Source organism: Galendromus occidentalis, unplaced genomic scaffold, assembly GCF_000255335.2.
Source record: "Galendromus occidentalis unplaced genomic scaffold, Mocc_1.1 scf7180000077512, whole genome shotgun sequence".
In the NCBI taxonomy this organism is placed as follows: domain Eukaryota; kingdom Metazoa; phylum Arthropoda; class Arachnida; order Mesostigmata; family Phytoseiidae; genus Galendromus; species Galendromus occidentalis.
The window spans coordinates 1,186,695-1,202,402 of NW_003805500.1; the positions used below are offsets into that span (position 1 = coordinate 1,186,695).

General features: G+C 52.0%; 1 protein-coding gene and 1 long non-coding RNA gene across 2 annotated transcripts; one reads left to right on the forward strand and one right to left on the reverse strand.

Annotated features, from left to right (window-relative positions):
• Nucleotides 1-1,473: 1,473 nt before the first annotated feature.
• LOC114828417 (uncharacterized) lies at nt 1,474-3,489 on the reverse strand. Its single transcript, XM_029112537.1, has 5 exons — nt 3,337-3,489; nt 2,967-3,260; nt 2,631-2,850; nt 2,211-2,476; nt 1,474-1,956 (listed from the first exon to the last, which is right to left on the reverse strand). The coding sequence occupies exons 1-5, from the start codon at nt 3,487-3,489 to the stop codon at nt 1,474-1,476; spliced, it is 1,416 nt and encodes a 471-aa protein (XP_028968370.1).
• Nucleotides 3,490-4,649: 1,160 nt separating this feature from the next.
• Nucleotides 4,650-5,928, forward strand: LOC100898481 (uncharacterized). Its single transcript, XR_145638.1, has 5 exons — nt 4,650-4,775; nt 4,940-5,026; nt 5,127-5,152; nt 5,240-5,303; nt 5,470-5,928. It is a non-coding gene; the product is annotated as an uncharacterized LOC100898481 (long non-coding RNA).
• The last annotated feature ends 9,780 nt before the right edge of the window (nt 5,929-15,708 follow it).

Below are 15,708 nucleotides of genomic sequence, written 5' to 3' on the forward strand. Positions count from 1 at the left end.
CGTTTTCGATGTTTGACCGGGCCGCCAAGGCCTTCTTCTCAGTTTTTGATTGAGGTCCATCTCTTCAGAAGTAGCCTCAAGCACTCGACAGCTAGCCAGCAGTCACATCAGATCAGAATTTTTGAAGCTTGAGGATCCTTGGAGTGCTGAAAGCGTCCACCCCTGTTGACATCATGAGTCTTGCTCATGATCGCAGACATGACGCTGCATGTATTCGGGTATTTTCAAGAGAAAAATTGAGTGAGCAGATCATTGAGCCCGTCCTCATTGAGGGGAATACCTCACCATTTCTGAATAATCACCATCCACGTCCTGAACGCGGGAGTTCTAGAAGCTTAGCGTCTCTGAGAATTATCTCACCAGAAAAAAAACGTCCAGGGAAAATGCGTGCAATTAGTCAGCCGTCTGATTTAATCGAACAACTCGTATTGAATCGATGGAAGTAATATTCAATTTCCACCAAAGATAGTTTCTGCTCTTTCGGCGCCGCTGGAAGAATACTGATCAGCCGTTTTTTTGCGGTGGAGAAGTACAGCGGCGAGAGCCACGAGCACGGGCGCAACGAGAAACAGGTTTGCGCTCGCGTATTCTTCGTCCCCGTATTCTGGTTCGAGTCAACGATCTCCCATCGAGCGACCGGGTGTCGGTCAAGCCATTGTTTCTGGAGCCACGACGACGGTAAACATGTCTCTTTCGGTGGGCGTTGCCCTCTCCGGGCACCGATTCGTAATTGTCAAACAGCGCTCCGAAAACGTCGATAGCAGCTCCGGAGACGGTCGATACGAGAACGGGTCGGAAACAAGAAACTAGGTGCAGACGAAAGAGGATCAGAGGCTTTCAATGCCGTTCAATGATTGGGAGAGCGGCACTCGACGTTTGGACTCGGTGCCGTAGAACGAATTACCTTCGTAAGTTAGCGCTAGTCGCTCGCTAGGGGACGCTGAGAATAAGATTTGTCGTTAAGTGTCTTGTCACACCGATGGACACATTTATCGATGCTGATCGTCGACATAGCGATATCTGAAGAAAGTGTTCGTAGGAGTGTCTAAATATGAACGCATGTTTTCTTTTCTATCGATATTTTCGGGCGGCGGTGGCGTTTCGAAAACAAAACTCCCACTGCTCTGATGTTGCATTTCTATTCCCGGGGGATGGTACGGCGCCGGCGTGGCAAACGCAACGACAAGCAACTTGACAGAAGAGGATGCAACGCGTATATCATGAAGATCAGGAGAGTTTTTTTTCGAACTTCAGAAGAAGTCTCCGAACTACGAATCGCGATGCGCGGAAAGTGATTTATCGGTATGACCAATATTCCACCGAAAACGAGCGAGCGAACAACGAAACATTTTTTTCCGAAATCATTCAGATTCTGTGAATATGAGCTGCCAATGGGTGGATCGTGGATATTTATTAGCCTTGCGCAAAGGAACAGAAACAAGAAGGATTGGAATCCGAATTTTCCGCTCGGATTCAAGGGCCGAAATAGGGACGTTGCTGAACAATCGGAAGCTGATCGAGGGAATACCGCAGAGGTGGTTCGAGTCTGCCATCGTTTTCGGGTAGTGTTTGAGGCTCTTTCGCGTTGATTTCACGATTGCCTCTGAAGAAGTCCGGCTTCACCCTCAGAGCTTGCTGGTGGAGGTTCGGGTCTTGGGCTTTTCCAGCTCGACCATTCTCTCTTGGCGAGCTGTCAGCTTCAGGAAATCGTTTCAGGAGCGCACTAGGATCCCTGAGTCCAGCTCCAGGTGTTTTTCCCTCGGGCGATTCCCCGCGAGGATTGTGCGAGTCTTCGTTCTCCGAGTCTCTCGAAGATTTAATGTCATCCGGCTTTGCATCGTCTATCAATTGCAGCGGCTCAGGACGTCTGCGTTCAGCAAAGCTTTCCTTCGGGTATCGCGAGGGCGAGAAGAACCTGTCGGATGGTCTGCTCAAAGCCGGCGGCGGGAACACCTGCTCGTGTGGAAAAGGGTTTTCAGAGTACATAGGCGGCCTCGACCTGCGTAAATTACGCATAATAGGGGACTGGAGACGGCATCTTTCCGGGCAGGAATATTCCGCGGAGAACCCCTCTCTCTAATCGTGATTCTTGGGCCGCGTAGGCTATTCCGCGTGGAGCGACCGAACCCTTCCGTATCGAAGGGTTCGGGCTCCGCAAGCATCCGGCCCCCGTAAATCAACTGTACCTCGGAGGAACTGGGACGGCTTACCGATGGACTGTTCGACTCGGGGGCTTGCCCAGTGTAGAACGGAGGAGGTTCCCTATCGTTTTGCGGAGTACCAGCGTTTATTCGCTCGTAGAGAGGCCGAGAGGGCGTCGCGGGACCAGGCGAATCTTCCCTATCCTCGTCATCCTCTATGGACTGGGCCTGCAGAGGGGAATACGCCGGCGAATGCGATCTCTGCGGTAGGTAGTCGAATTTGCGGCTTGGGGCCGGCGCTGGGGCCTGGAATTTATTGTCCGATCTGCCAGAGCCTGCAATATTAGGAAGGCGATGATTCATACTCCTGATCGTGACAGGCAAAGCCTCCGGGACCTCCAAGCCCTAGCAAAATCGGTCCTCAAGTCCGTCAAGATATTCCCACGTACTCGATGGACACATAAAGACACGAAGCGAACTTTTACCAACCGGGAAAGTTGAAGTATGAGGTAACGACAGCGTTACCGGTGGGAACTTTGCCAAAATGAGCATGATCGTCGCGATGATGATGGTGATGATGATGATGCTGTTGCTGGTGGGGCTGATGCTGCTGTACAGTAGTGTCGAACTTATCGTCATGATGAACTTCTAGAACTTTTCTCGCCGACGGACCCTTCTCGCTGATGGACTGAGTATGCACGTTGTTCACCTGCTGGAGGAAAACCGGTCTCCCGCTAAAGCTCGGTCCTCGATGGGGTCCCCACATATTTTTCCGGAGTGTCGGCGCGACGTGTCTTCGAGTCTGGGACCCGAAGAGGCACCTACCTTGCCGCTGTAGTAGTCGGTGTGAGTCAAAGATTTTGAAGAACCCGGATAGTGCGTGGTGACGTGGTCGTGATGCTCGTAGTCCAAGGTCTGGTGTACGACGGCTGGCGGTTGGTAAAGCGTCTTGGTTGTCCGTACAACCTCCACCGGGGGAGCCTGGTGGACATGGGATCGCACAACTGGGGTCACGTGGTGCGTTATGTGCGAATGGGGAAGTTCAGACGATGACCGATGCACGTCATGATGAACTTGATGCACATCACTAGTCCGGATATTCTGGAACGATGAGCAATTCTGTTCGGGGGTTAGAACTCGCCCATGCAAAGCCTCGAAAGGCACGTATCGCTTCGAGTAGGGATTCGACACGAACATGAGTCACCGGAGGATAGTATTGAGGGTCGGCATAACCGGAGTTCTGTGGGGCTGGAGTACTGAACTGTCTGAAGCGTCTCCGAGAGGCTCCATAGGCGAGGGACTCCTCCGTCGCCAGGAGAACGATCCCGACGATGAGCAACCGCTTCATGATAAGCTTTGCGCCTCGGAGAGTTCACTGGTTGGAACTGGTGGGAGCGGAATTTTCCGGGGGAGCTTCAGTCACCGAACGAACTCCGAGAACAAGCAGTCACTGATGTCGTCGGAAGCTGCATAACCGTTAAATAGTCGAAAAGAAAAAGGAGGGGAAGAAGGACTGCTATGAAGACAACAGCGAGAGTTGATGATGTGCTTAGATGTTGTGGGCGCGCCTCAAAGTCCCGTTGATGGCTTCGTCGAGGATCTCCGGTGGCATTGGTGCATCGTTATGCATTTGCTGTCTGACATTAAGTGCGATGCCTACGACAGGAAATCTGTCGTCGGCTTGTTGATTCCTTAGTCGGCAGTTCGGCAACATCGTTACGCAGGGAGTCAGGACAATATTCCGTTTCTGTGATTGAATTTCTAATCACTCCGAGAAGGGAGTCTGCGAGCTATGTTCCCCGATCAAAAAGGAGTTGCCCTTTAGCTCGATCAGCTGTCGAGTCGATCGCTGAGCCTCGATGCGAAATCATCGGGGATCCTCAACACTTCCGGCCTTTTCAGTGCTTTCCGGGACCTTTGAACACCTGGGGGCCCTGGGCCGGAGTCTGGCCGACATCAGGCCATCATCGAGTCTGTTCCCGTTAAGACCCAAGACAGCATACGATACGATAATTGAGTAGCAGCTGGTGATACCGAAGTCGATGCTGTGATGGCTCATGAACGACTCGAGCGCTCGAACAGTTGAACTGAGGCAGAACAGACAATCAGTTTAGGGACTCGATGTCTGACTATTCGCGGAAACAGTGTTTTGGATTCTAGAACAAGAAATCCTTGAAAACCTTCTTCAACAATGGGCGGAGTTCTTACCAGAAGCCGGTGATGGCGGCTTCTATGAGCGGGAAAAGCTTTTCGGATCCCGCGTGCTGCAGAATTCTGTCGGCTGCGCCGTTGATGAGCTAGCTGCGATTATCCACACAGAAGCTTAGGAATCGAAACAGCGGGAGCGTTTTCTCCTCGATTCTAGCCAGCATGGATCTCCGAAGATACCCAATTTTCCCATCCGGGAGAGAGATACGTGGTTTCCCGCGCTCTACATCATAATCGCCACGATGATGTCTGCTGCAAACGCTCCCGACGTCCCTCTACGTGGCGCTTGCACACAGTGACATCACTGCGCCTCCAGGAGCCTTCCGAAGCAGTCGAAAAAATCCTGCAGCCTCACGATTCGGAGCCATATAAGGCGAAAATGCTCGAAAAATCAGGATGTGTACTTTTCTTGGACCTCATCGAGCAGTGAGTCGTTTTTTTCGTCTCCTTATTTAAATCGTTCGTTTCATTGCGATGAATCTCGGCAGTCTTCCTCTCTGATGCTTGACGGGTCGCCCGAGATCAATCCCGCGCTGTTGTAAGGTTTCCTGGAAGAATTGTTTGCAGCGAGTTAAATCGAAATTCTCCAGATTACAAGTCGTCGACTGCACCCTCCGCAGAGCACTGGACGTGTTGAACTTCCTAGATGGAGAATTCTGTCGGATATGTGATGAAAGGTACTGAGCGAGATATATTCGCGAATAGAGTCTCACACGGAGGAGTACGAATCCCGCATCCATTTCCTAACTTCTGAACCCAAGAACCTTTAATTCTCAGGTCGAACGAGGAGGCAAGGGAAAAGGGTAAGCTCAACATGGCGATCAGAAGGTGCGGGCGTACCTCCCATGGGTCTCGGAGATCGGCTTCAAGAGAGCGACTATCATTTTCAGATCTTCTGATGGAGGAATACGACCGACTTACGGAGTCTAAAATCATATGGACGAAACGAATAAAGTGAGTGCCTATCCGTCGAAGGAAAATCATCCCTCTCTTCGACGGGGAAGATGCGACAGGGTTTGGGTCGATGTTCTTCCAGCGATGCTTGAGACCAAAACGCATAGCACACTAATCGCTGAGCCTCTCGATCGATCGGTCCTTGTGATTCCGTCAATGCTTTCAGATCAATTGACGCTGACCTCGCGGAGCTTTCGGCGGAACTCAAGCGTCTGCAAGCCCCTGTGTAGGGTGAGATCCGAATCGAATTGCGCCTGGAATCGAATTAATCATTCGTGGAAAAATTCCAAATAGGCTCACCCTGCGACTATCGACTAGCCCGGAAGACGGTTCTTCAACGTATGCGCTCGACATGAAGGAGTCCGACGGAAGATTTGGCCATTAGCCTCTCCATCTCATCAATCTAGGAACCCCTCCGCTCGGATTTTTAAGATTTTCACGACTCTTATCGATTCCCGAAGGACTGTATCTGGCAGGAGTCAAATTCCTGAAACAAAAGCTCCAGCGGAAAGGAAGCACGTTTTACCTTTTGGATCGACTCAATCTGTGTGATGAACATAAACCGCGACCCGAGGGTTGCCTCGACTTGACAATCTTAATAAACGTCATCTTTTACATGAACGCTCAAATCCGACCACAAATCATTCGGCGCCTAACAAGCCTCGAGACTTCGCCCTCAATCATAAGCTATGAGATTTGAGATTCGCGACAGGCCGTGCAATTGTTCAGATGTGAGTCTCTGCTTTCGGGGAACTTGTGAGGGCATACATTATTTCTAAGAGTGAACGCGATCAATCCTGAGTCCAGGCCTGCCCCTTGATCCCGCCTCTATGAATTTCTCCTCTCAAGTGGTTTGTGAGCGCTCAATATCATTATGAGGGACAGGAATGGTACGACGAATTGCCTCGTTTTCGTCTCCTTCCGATTCCTTGAATTCTGAAGTCATGGCTTACGGCACTCAAAAGGAGCTCGGGACCGCAAGGGCCGTTTTAATGGTTTATTCGGATCAGATGGTATCATCATTCATAATATGTACACAACAACCTTCCGATTCAGGCGCGAGTTGGCTCAGCGGATCCCGTGTTTTCTCGCTCCGATTTTTCGAGGAGGCGCTTCGTTGACTCCACGGCATTGCGATTAAGCTCTGTGGTCAAACTCAGTTTGATTGCGAGTTCGTCTGTTGTGAAGTAATATTCATTGCAATTGTTGTGTGCTCAAGTGTTTCCGGATACACGCCGCAACTATTGCATGTCGTGTCTGGGTCGGCGGAGAACAGCAATCTGTGAACCCTGGTGAGTAGGGAGCTCGCTCTGGAAAGCGCCAGGAGGGCAGATCCTCTGCTGTTGTCCTAGATATGGACCGGTGATGTTCTCGAGTCTTTGTAATGGCGATAGACTCTGAGCATTGTTCTACCGGATATCCCAGCCACCCAGGCGAGGTCTTGCGTGGTCCTTATTCTTTCGCTGATCTGGCGATAATAGGCACCCAGGAGGGCTCAGTTTCGCTCATCATGTTCGATCTAAAGTGTGTCACATCCAAAGTTGAGCTTGAGCTCCTCCATTCTAGCAAATGACCTCGTTGGCTGCCCTTCCAGGAGAATCTTCTCCAACATCGCTTTGGGCCAGCGTGCTGCTGGCATGGATGCGATACGGGCGGAATATTTGAGCTTGCTCTCGGCTTCTCTCGCTTCAAACGAGGACCAGTTGAGTTGGCAACCTTCCATCCTGGCAGGCCAAGCGCCCAACGTGCGGCATCACGCTGCGATATCTCAATCGTTTCGCGTGTTGCCGCGGTCATCGATGTGACAGCGTTGGTGTAAGTGAGTTTGGGGACCACGACCGCTCTCCAGTAGGTCTTTGAAAGCTGCTCTGCCCTACATGTCCAGACAGCCGAGCTTGAAGCAAGTGCTCCATACGTCAGTGCCTATTCTACTTCGTCGTGTTGCGGCAGGCTTCCGCACCGAGCAGATCGCCGACGGAAGTCTTCGGCAACTCGGAGCATCTGTAGCGAGAGACTGCGATCCTCTTCACAGCTGAGCGATTTGCCCTCGACTCGGCGTCGCCGCCGCTCAGAGTTCCTCCGTCGTTTCCCGCGCTAGGAGATCATGCCTGATGACCATGGTGACATGGAATCACTTAGACGTCAACGCGGTCTTTCGGTCTGGATCGATGAATCATATCCAACAAGGCGTCTTTCAACTTGCCTTGACGACGAATGCCCGCAAGTGACGAGTATTGAGCTACGGAGAGATTGGGGGCCTCCGGCGCGCCAAGTGACACAGAAAGACGGGCGATACGTTGGGCTGGATAGTAAGGAGCATGCTGAAGTCCTAGGCATTTTCTCCGAGCCACAAGACGCTGGACAACATACAGGAGGCTCAGGACACAGAGCCGCAGAGCGGTTGCCTCCCGAAACAGCATCCCCTCAACTGGGATAGCATCAAGTGTGCTCCGTTGCGTTTCCTCTGGACCTGCACCAATCAAGAGCGGCAGCGGGTGCCATTTTCTGGGCATTGTTCTTTTCTTGTCGGTCGCGACAAGCATGAATCAATCCATGACTATCCCTCTGCAAGCGATTCGCTTCCCGGGGATTGGGGAAAAACAACGAAACATGATTTATTCATTCGGGGGTTTCGAGCGAGGTTCGCATCCGATAATCGCTGATCGATCCCAACTCCGCAAAATTCCTTCTCGGTCGTTTCTTCGAAATGAGACATCCCCTATCTTGGCCCCGAGGCGAGGTGAAGAGCGCACGGAAGTATTCGGGCCGTTTCGCAGCTGCGGGGACGGACATTGCCGCGGGGCTGTCCCTCTGTAGAGCGTGCGACGGACAGCAGGTTGTGCTCTCGAGAAGGAAAATTGGTATCGCTCCGGTGATCACCTTCGCACCCTCGCCCGCGAGAGCGATCGGCGTATTCACGTCCCCCACCTAGCTCGCGCTAATCACGACCTACGACCTGATCTAGACGCGGACCGTGGCATCTACGCTTTGCGAAAATTTTACGACTACGAGATCGACAATACCCCGATGCTCCGAGAATACCGCGATCCAGCTCCCCTGCGGAACCGGAGCCTCTTCGCTAACAGATCGATTCCTTCAGGAGGACCGAGCACTGTTTTGCTAAATCTAGAGGACGAGGATGGCCTTTTTGTCGTACTGATCTCGGCGGACATCCGAATGTTCAACCTCTTCACAATGAGTTCCGTGATAGGTTTCTAATAGAGCAGGGAAGTGAGTGTTGATGTGGTCGCAATGGTCCAGAACAACGATCCAATGGTCCAGAATGCGATCCAGAACAACCCGATTGAGCTCCCCCATGTGGCTCTTCCCGGAGAGTATGCTAATGCGCTGACGACGACCCGGAAGCCAGCATTCTCGATGTAAAACGGATGCTCACTCAGTCAGAGTGATTTTGGCCTATGCGGCTGGGCTGTACACTGAGAATGTCGAGCGCACTCTCCGATGCCGCTTGTGGATGCAAATCTCATCGGATGCGAAGATCCCCTGGACGGGGTATCTGCGTTAGACGAGTCGAAGGTGATTCGGAGCTGATCGGGCGGTACTAGGTGTCTCTCGTCTCTCTTTGGTGTTATGACGCTGAACCGAGAGAAACGTACGTCTGAGTGCGATTCGAACCTCGAGGTTGTGGAATTTCTTCAGCGCCGAAAGACATGTGCCGCGGCTGTCCCACCGATCTTTTCCCCGTTTGAGTGGTCAGCCAGGCGTAACTCTGCCCGACGAAGTTCCTTATTTGGTCGCGTAGCCCCGTTCCTGGATTTCACGATCCGCAGGGATTACGGCTCCGTGAGGGATTCTCTCGACCCCGATCCGCAGGTTCTGATAAGGTGCTCCCTACATTGAGACGATGAGTTCTTGCTCGGGAGTCGGCTTGGATTAGTCTCCTTACTCATGTCGCTTTTTTCGCTCTCCAGACTTCAAACCGTATACGGGAACCAAGAATGGATGCGTATCCTTTTTTGGGGAGCGCCAGATTATAACACGGGAAACTGTCGAATTATCTGAACTGAAATGGGCGGTGAAGCAATCGAGAACAAACGATTCTCCTAGTGTTGCTGGCTCTCGTGAACGTTCTATGTACGTCCAAGGAGAGGTTATGAGCTCAACGGTGGCGGATGACGGATGCCACTCGATTCGATGCTGAAATGACTTACTCGTCCAGAAGTCTGAATCTGCATCAGCTATGTTCACCTTTTCTCGGCATGGACGACGAGCTCCGCCCGCTTCCGAGGAAAGAAGGTGGAAGTCGGAGTATACGTATAGTCGACGCATAGTACTATCAAGCTTCCGCCGTGTTCTCGTCCTGAGCATCAAGCTACTACTGAGATTAGTAGCTTGATTCTTCGTCAGTCGATTCCGTCTCGTTCTCTGTTTTTTCTGCCCCTCAAGCGGATCGTGCAACCCTCAGGTTGGCCATCTTGCTTAGAGATCCGAAAACTGAACAAATCGTGAGGACGTGTTTCTGTCTCTTGCCCCGAAGCTCTTCTCGCCTGCCGCGAACGACAACTGCCATCCTGATCACGGCGCCGCGTTGTTGAAATACCGTCGAGGGTATTCGATAGTCCAGGGGCACCCAAATCCTGCTCCAAGTAACCCGCGACGAGTTACCTGCCTGCCTACAGGGGATCCCTCCCCTGAATCCTGTGTGCTCCGCCGGATCGTCGGTAGCTGAGACCGCGACAAGGTACTATGTGGCGAGAAGCGACGTGTGCCTCTACTCACGCTGCTACACGTCTCGATCATCAGTCCCGGCGCGATCCGCCTGGTACGAACTCTTCTGGTTTTTCACGCTACCTGCTCAACATTCATAGGCTCAACATTTCATCATAATCCCAGAATGCACACTTAATCGAGTCAACGAACTCAAAGCAGCTCCCAATCAGCTCCCAAACTCGATGGTGGATCATTCGTCCTCTGCGTAGAGCAGCAAATTGGCGGATCAATCCGACGTTTATACTCCCGGGGCTGATAGGTGAGACTCGCCGTAGGAGTCCGTGACAGACGAAACGCGGCTGTCAGAGGAATCGAAATGTGTGGGAAGGTTTCCACAGGCAGAGAAAACGGTCAGAAGGATATGAATGGAGTTCGTCCCGGAGCGAATAAGACGCAGGCGCTCGAATCGCAGGCCGGACTGGCATTGACACGAGAAGGAACTGGTGGGAGTGACGAAAAATTAGATTCCCTGTCAGGAGATAAGAAGTGAATCGGAACAATGGCTTTTTGGGAAAGGGGTCCGTCGCTGTTGATCTCGAGCTGCCGGTCAGGGCCCGAGCTCCGGGAATGGAATCAGTGATTCCATCGCTCACCGAATATTTCCCGAATCGGGGAGCCATGGCGGAGGACCAGCAGAGCTGAGGCTCAAGTGCCATGATACCCCATCGTCTCCGGACTTCCCATCTGGATGTGACCTCTCCATCACGAATGAAGCTCGAAGTCGCATCGGAATCTTTTTAGATGAACACTCAATCGAGGAGATCGGTCGGCTCGCGAAGATTCCCAATTGCCCCAGCCAAGAACTGCTCACCGAAAAATCCTCCAGATCCATGTGTGATCGCTCAACGACTCGATTCGGAAGCGAACGGAATACGTGTCTGGACGTTGCTGCCCGATGAACAAGAGCACTCAGAGCTTGCGCCGGCCAGAGGCTTTATGGCTGAGCTTCAACGTCCCGGATATATCAGGGACTTATCGCAGCCGTGGATGATTCCCAGACGTCCCAGTTGTATTCGGGTGAGCCAGGTCGAGGAGCCGCGTATCTCGCTGGCGACAGGAATCGACCCCTGTAAGCGCCAGATCTAGTGAGCGGTGACCATGAGCTCTAGTTGGCGGATTCACTAAACCGACGCAACGTCTTCTGCGAGAATTCATGCATGCTTCCCTCGAGGCGTTCTGCAGGCGTATTTTTCTCCCGATGAACACGGAGACTCGGTCTTTTTGAAGTCCCAGTGACGTCTCCTGCCGCTTGGAGCTTGGCATATTCAGTTCCACCGCGACGGGGGCTGCTGCTACGCTACGTGATATTCCCTCAACAAGGAAAGCGGAGCTCTCAAAAACGGAAAGAGCTGCTCGGATCATCGAGAGTTTTGCTGAATCCGGTTCGAGGAAATCTGGAGATGGAGAACCGCCGAGTCAACTCATGGAAGCGGGGTCCCATGAAATTGAATCCTTGCTTGGATGGGATGCTGTTGAAACAGACTAGTGCACAACGACCGGCTCTTTCGATAATCACATCGCTTGCAGCAAACTTCCTACATATTGGGGGTTGGAGGACATTGGCGCGGTCTGTTGCGACGAGGCTCAATTCTATTAGGGTCAGAGTTTGTCTCTGTCCTCCATTCTACCACAAGTTAGAATCAAACGAGCTGAGCAAAAAGCCCCGCTTCGAAGATCGATCGTATGCGGGTCCTGAGCCTCAGCTTGAGACCGTCTCCCAATCCCTTCGCGCATCTGACGAGCGGAATCCCCCAGGAGCGACGGATTTTATCGACTCGCAACTCGTTTCCACCTGGAGTATCGACAGAGCTGAGACTGCTTGCTCGAGTCCGCGATCTCAGGAGAATCTATGCGGAATCAAAATCGAGATTCGAGGGAAAGCAGTCCCAAACCCCCGACCGACTTAATCCACACACACAAGGGTACATCTTCCCTTCATGGTTTATCCCTCGCCCATGACCCCCTGCTCGAATACTGCTGCGAAAGCCTATCGGAGCGGCCGCGGACAAATATTCGCCCGAACTCAGGAACGACGCCTCGCATGGAGACGGGGACTGACAATTGATCGAGCTAGCGATTTACATAAGGTGTATCTAGATTCTAAGATAAAGAAGTGGCGGGTCAGGCTGGAACTATTAGCGGACAATGAATTGGTGATCGAAACTGTTTGATTCGGGAATGCGTATTGGCTGTTGCTAGCGTCATCGTTATCTGAGGTGATTACTTCCATGCCGAACATGACGGTGCGACGACCCTCGGTCCTAGGGATATTGAGCCACTCAAGCGGTGCGGTGACATTCTGCTGGCAACGTCGAGACGTCAAATAGCTTCGCCCTTTCTCTCGAGCACGGACTCCCGGAGTTCACATTCTTGCCACTTTGAGCGAGCCGGACAGCGAAATGCTAAGCGACCAACCGAGAGACCTAGAGAGGATCGGACCTTTCCCCGAAGGTCCCTCTCCCACAACGTGCCTTGGGATCGCTCGTTCAACAGAGTGCGGCCAGAGCCGGCCAGATGAAGTCGATTTCGATTACGAGGACCTATTCCGTTCGCTAGAGTCGTTACCCTTTCGAGTGGCTATTCCGAGTGATCACGGTAAATCGTTGTGATGGTGTGCCTATCGTGACAGGATTACCCTTTTAATTTCGTGACCTTGTTCATCTTACTCTGACTACGCCGCCTCGAAACATCGTTGCTCTCGTCGCAAGCAGTTGCTACCGCGTCACTAAAAATCACCTCCCGAATCGAGCGATTGTGCCTCTCAGCCGCCCGTCTGCATCTGCATGTCGCAGTTCAACAAACGAATTTTCCACGAGAAGACCCCGCGAGAAGGAACCAGCTCAAAGGCGAGTCCTTCAAGAAGAATATCTCCCATAAGAGTCCTATAAAAAGAACAGTATAATGGGGAAAGGAAGGACATCCGCAATCTTCCACGAGCATGGACTATTGCCCCGACCCCTGTGGACTAGAACCTCGGGATTGGGCCTCGATTCGATCACTCTCGAAGCTTTCGGAGCACCTCCATCGATCCTCTTGAAGTCCATCCGCGTATGGAGCCGCAAATCTGATATTGGAAGATTTCGAGAATTCGAAAGTGACAGAAGGAGTCCATCGCTCGAAATTTATCCGTAGGAATTTTCTGTGGTTCCGTTCGGTTGCTAGGTTTCCCCTCCTTTGGAAGCACTTATCGCAGTTTCCGCTCGCTTGCAGCCCAAGTTTCACCTGTTTCGCGACTAGATCCGAGGGAGATATCATTCACGGAACAGGAGCGAGCTTGTGCCTTGGGCAAGCTCCGGATCTGATGACAAGCGATGGCTTTTGAGACGTTAATCGAAAAGGACTCGCAACTTTGTCCGGTGCAGATTTCTGATCTCCTCCCACACAGTTTCCAGATCATGAATCTCCATGAAGATTGGTCTTTGACCGGAATTCTCGGATGATTCTATACTAGACATGGCGACCGGGGCTTCATGATTTCCTGGGACATTTACGCAAAAAGTTCCATGAGGCCAACCTCGAGGGAAGGACCCGTGTGAATGGGCTTCAGCAACCATTCCATAGGAATCGGCGGAATAATTTGACTCGATATGAGGTACTCTGGCAACAGAGTTCTATAATACATCATCTCATTAGGCGTGATTACGAGCCTGATTCATGCAGATCTCCCGGGAAGCGTCCAAGAGCCGCGCAGCCAGAGGAAAACTAGTGAGAAGTGCTGTTGACCCTCCGAGTCTGCAGCGAACTCGATAAAACTTCTGATAGACCGGACCCTGAGGGCCGCCCCCCGTAAATCTGGGAGCTTCCGGGGGAGGGGTGAGTCACGGAGCTCGCGATTAGCCGTATAGGTCGAGGGGACTTCGGCTCCGGAGCAAAGTTCGACAACTTGGCAATTCACTGAAGTCAGTACGGACCAAGGTTTAGAGGTAGCGCGGGAATGCTCAAATTATTATTAAACATTATTATTCATCAAAAAACGAGCATCCCGACCAAGCTTAGGATTGGAATAGGGGGAGAATGCGCAGCTGCGATTTCGCGTCGTAGGAGCGCCTAGAACGGTTCTTCGAATCGTGGTCTTCCAGGGAGCATGACTGAAGGCGAATCTGACAGTATCCGATTCCGAATTATATCCAGAAGACAATGGACAGGCGATGGCCTTTCGACCCAGCACTTTCCGCGTCGAGTGGTTGAGAAACTCGAAGGCGAAAACACTCATGCCGAGAGACAGGGGAGGGGGGAACAAGACGCCTTACGCGGACAAAAGCCTCACTAGAGTCGACTGCTATCGATCCGCTCTCGATGAATCGTTTTCGATCTCAATCCATTGCATCCAACCACTTAGCAGGTGTCGAGAGGCCATGCAACTCAACCAAAAACGTTATCAGCAACAAGATGAGGGAGCAGTATTTCAAAATGGAAAGCCCTACCCGTACTCGGCGTAAAAGCTCAGAATCCAAGACAAAACGAAAAAATCTTCTCAGCCGAGCGGAAGACGGGAAGATTCACAGTTGGAGCGAGCCTGCTCTCGCCGTGGGAGGAGAGAGCCGGGAATACTCCGAAGCTGTAGTTCCGAACGCGAGATTCCGTTGTAGGAGAGGAAGGATTAAATCTCAAGTTACTCCGTTCCTGGTTTTCCCTCCATGCCGTGAAACCTTCGCTCAGCGCACTTTCTTCCGGCCTACCGTTCGGCCGAATCGGAGCCTTCGCAGGAAACTTTCGGCGCTCGCAGCTTTCGACGTTCTCTACCCGACCGGACGGGAAATCCAGTTTGCGACGCTTCTTCCGCTGCACGAGTCGACGAGCGAAGTGGACGGGACAAAGCAATCAATCTGGACGAACGGGTGTGCGGAACTCATCCCGAGAATATCGAGCGATTTCATTTTGTCTCGAGTGGTTGCTGTGAGCCAGGCGGCACAATTGTTCGGCATCCTCCGACGACTGCATTCTTCATTATCCCCCCCTTTGAAACATCATCGGGACTTCTCTCGCGTATCCCATTTGCCGAAACCATTCGGAAACGAGAATAATTTGTGAGATAGTTCCTGTTGTGCTCGCAATCGCTTGGAGTGCGCTTGCCTCCTTCAAAGAGATACTCCGACGAGTCCATCCTCTCACCGACAGTTCCACCCTCTTCGGAAGTTTCTTCTTTCGGAGTCGAGCGCTCTCCCGAATTTCTCCGCGACAATCAAGAATAATCTGTCCACGATGCGAAGCCTCGCCAGTCCAGATCCCGCAAGAGACGTCATCCACGGGGGCATGATACGATATGATTCGCGACTTTCCGCGGCGTTTTTCAGCATCGAGTTTAAAATCACTGCGATGATAGACCGCTTGTTTATGAGCTTCGCAGCGTCTTTCTGCTCTCCTGCGAACTCCGAGCCGGACAGAACAGACCGAGCGCCTATAGCCTATAAATATTGGAAATATCCACAGAGTTTTCCGACGGAGCGTAAAAGCGATCGATACAGATGTATTATTCTCCCATGTCATCTTTCTGCGTACCACCGTCTCCGCTGAATCGCCTTGCGATTCAGTCGGAATTCGGTCCGCGCAATCACGGTATTTTTCCGCTGCGATCTCCCCCTCCCGAGACAGTGATTCCGCACGATCGGATTTCTCCCCATCAAATATGACAAGGGATTTCCGAATCCCGGAGAGTAGGACTGCTGAATCTGAC

Excerpts from the sequence above, each read along its gene's own strand:
- LOC114828417 (XM_029112537.1), bottom strand. The coding sequence starts at position 3,489 with ATGAAGCGGTTGCTCATCGTCGGGATCGTTCTCCTGGCGACGGAGGAG. Across the intron at positions 2,851-2,966 it reads CCGACTACTACAGCGGCAAG|GTGAACAACGTGCATACTCA; the intron begins GTAGGTGCCTCT and ends TTCCTCCAGCAG. Across the intron at positions 2,477-2,630 it reads CTCATACTTCAACTTTCCCG|GCTCTGGCAGATCGGACAAT; the intron begins GTTGGTAAAAGT and ends CTAATATTGCAG.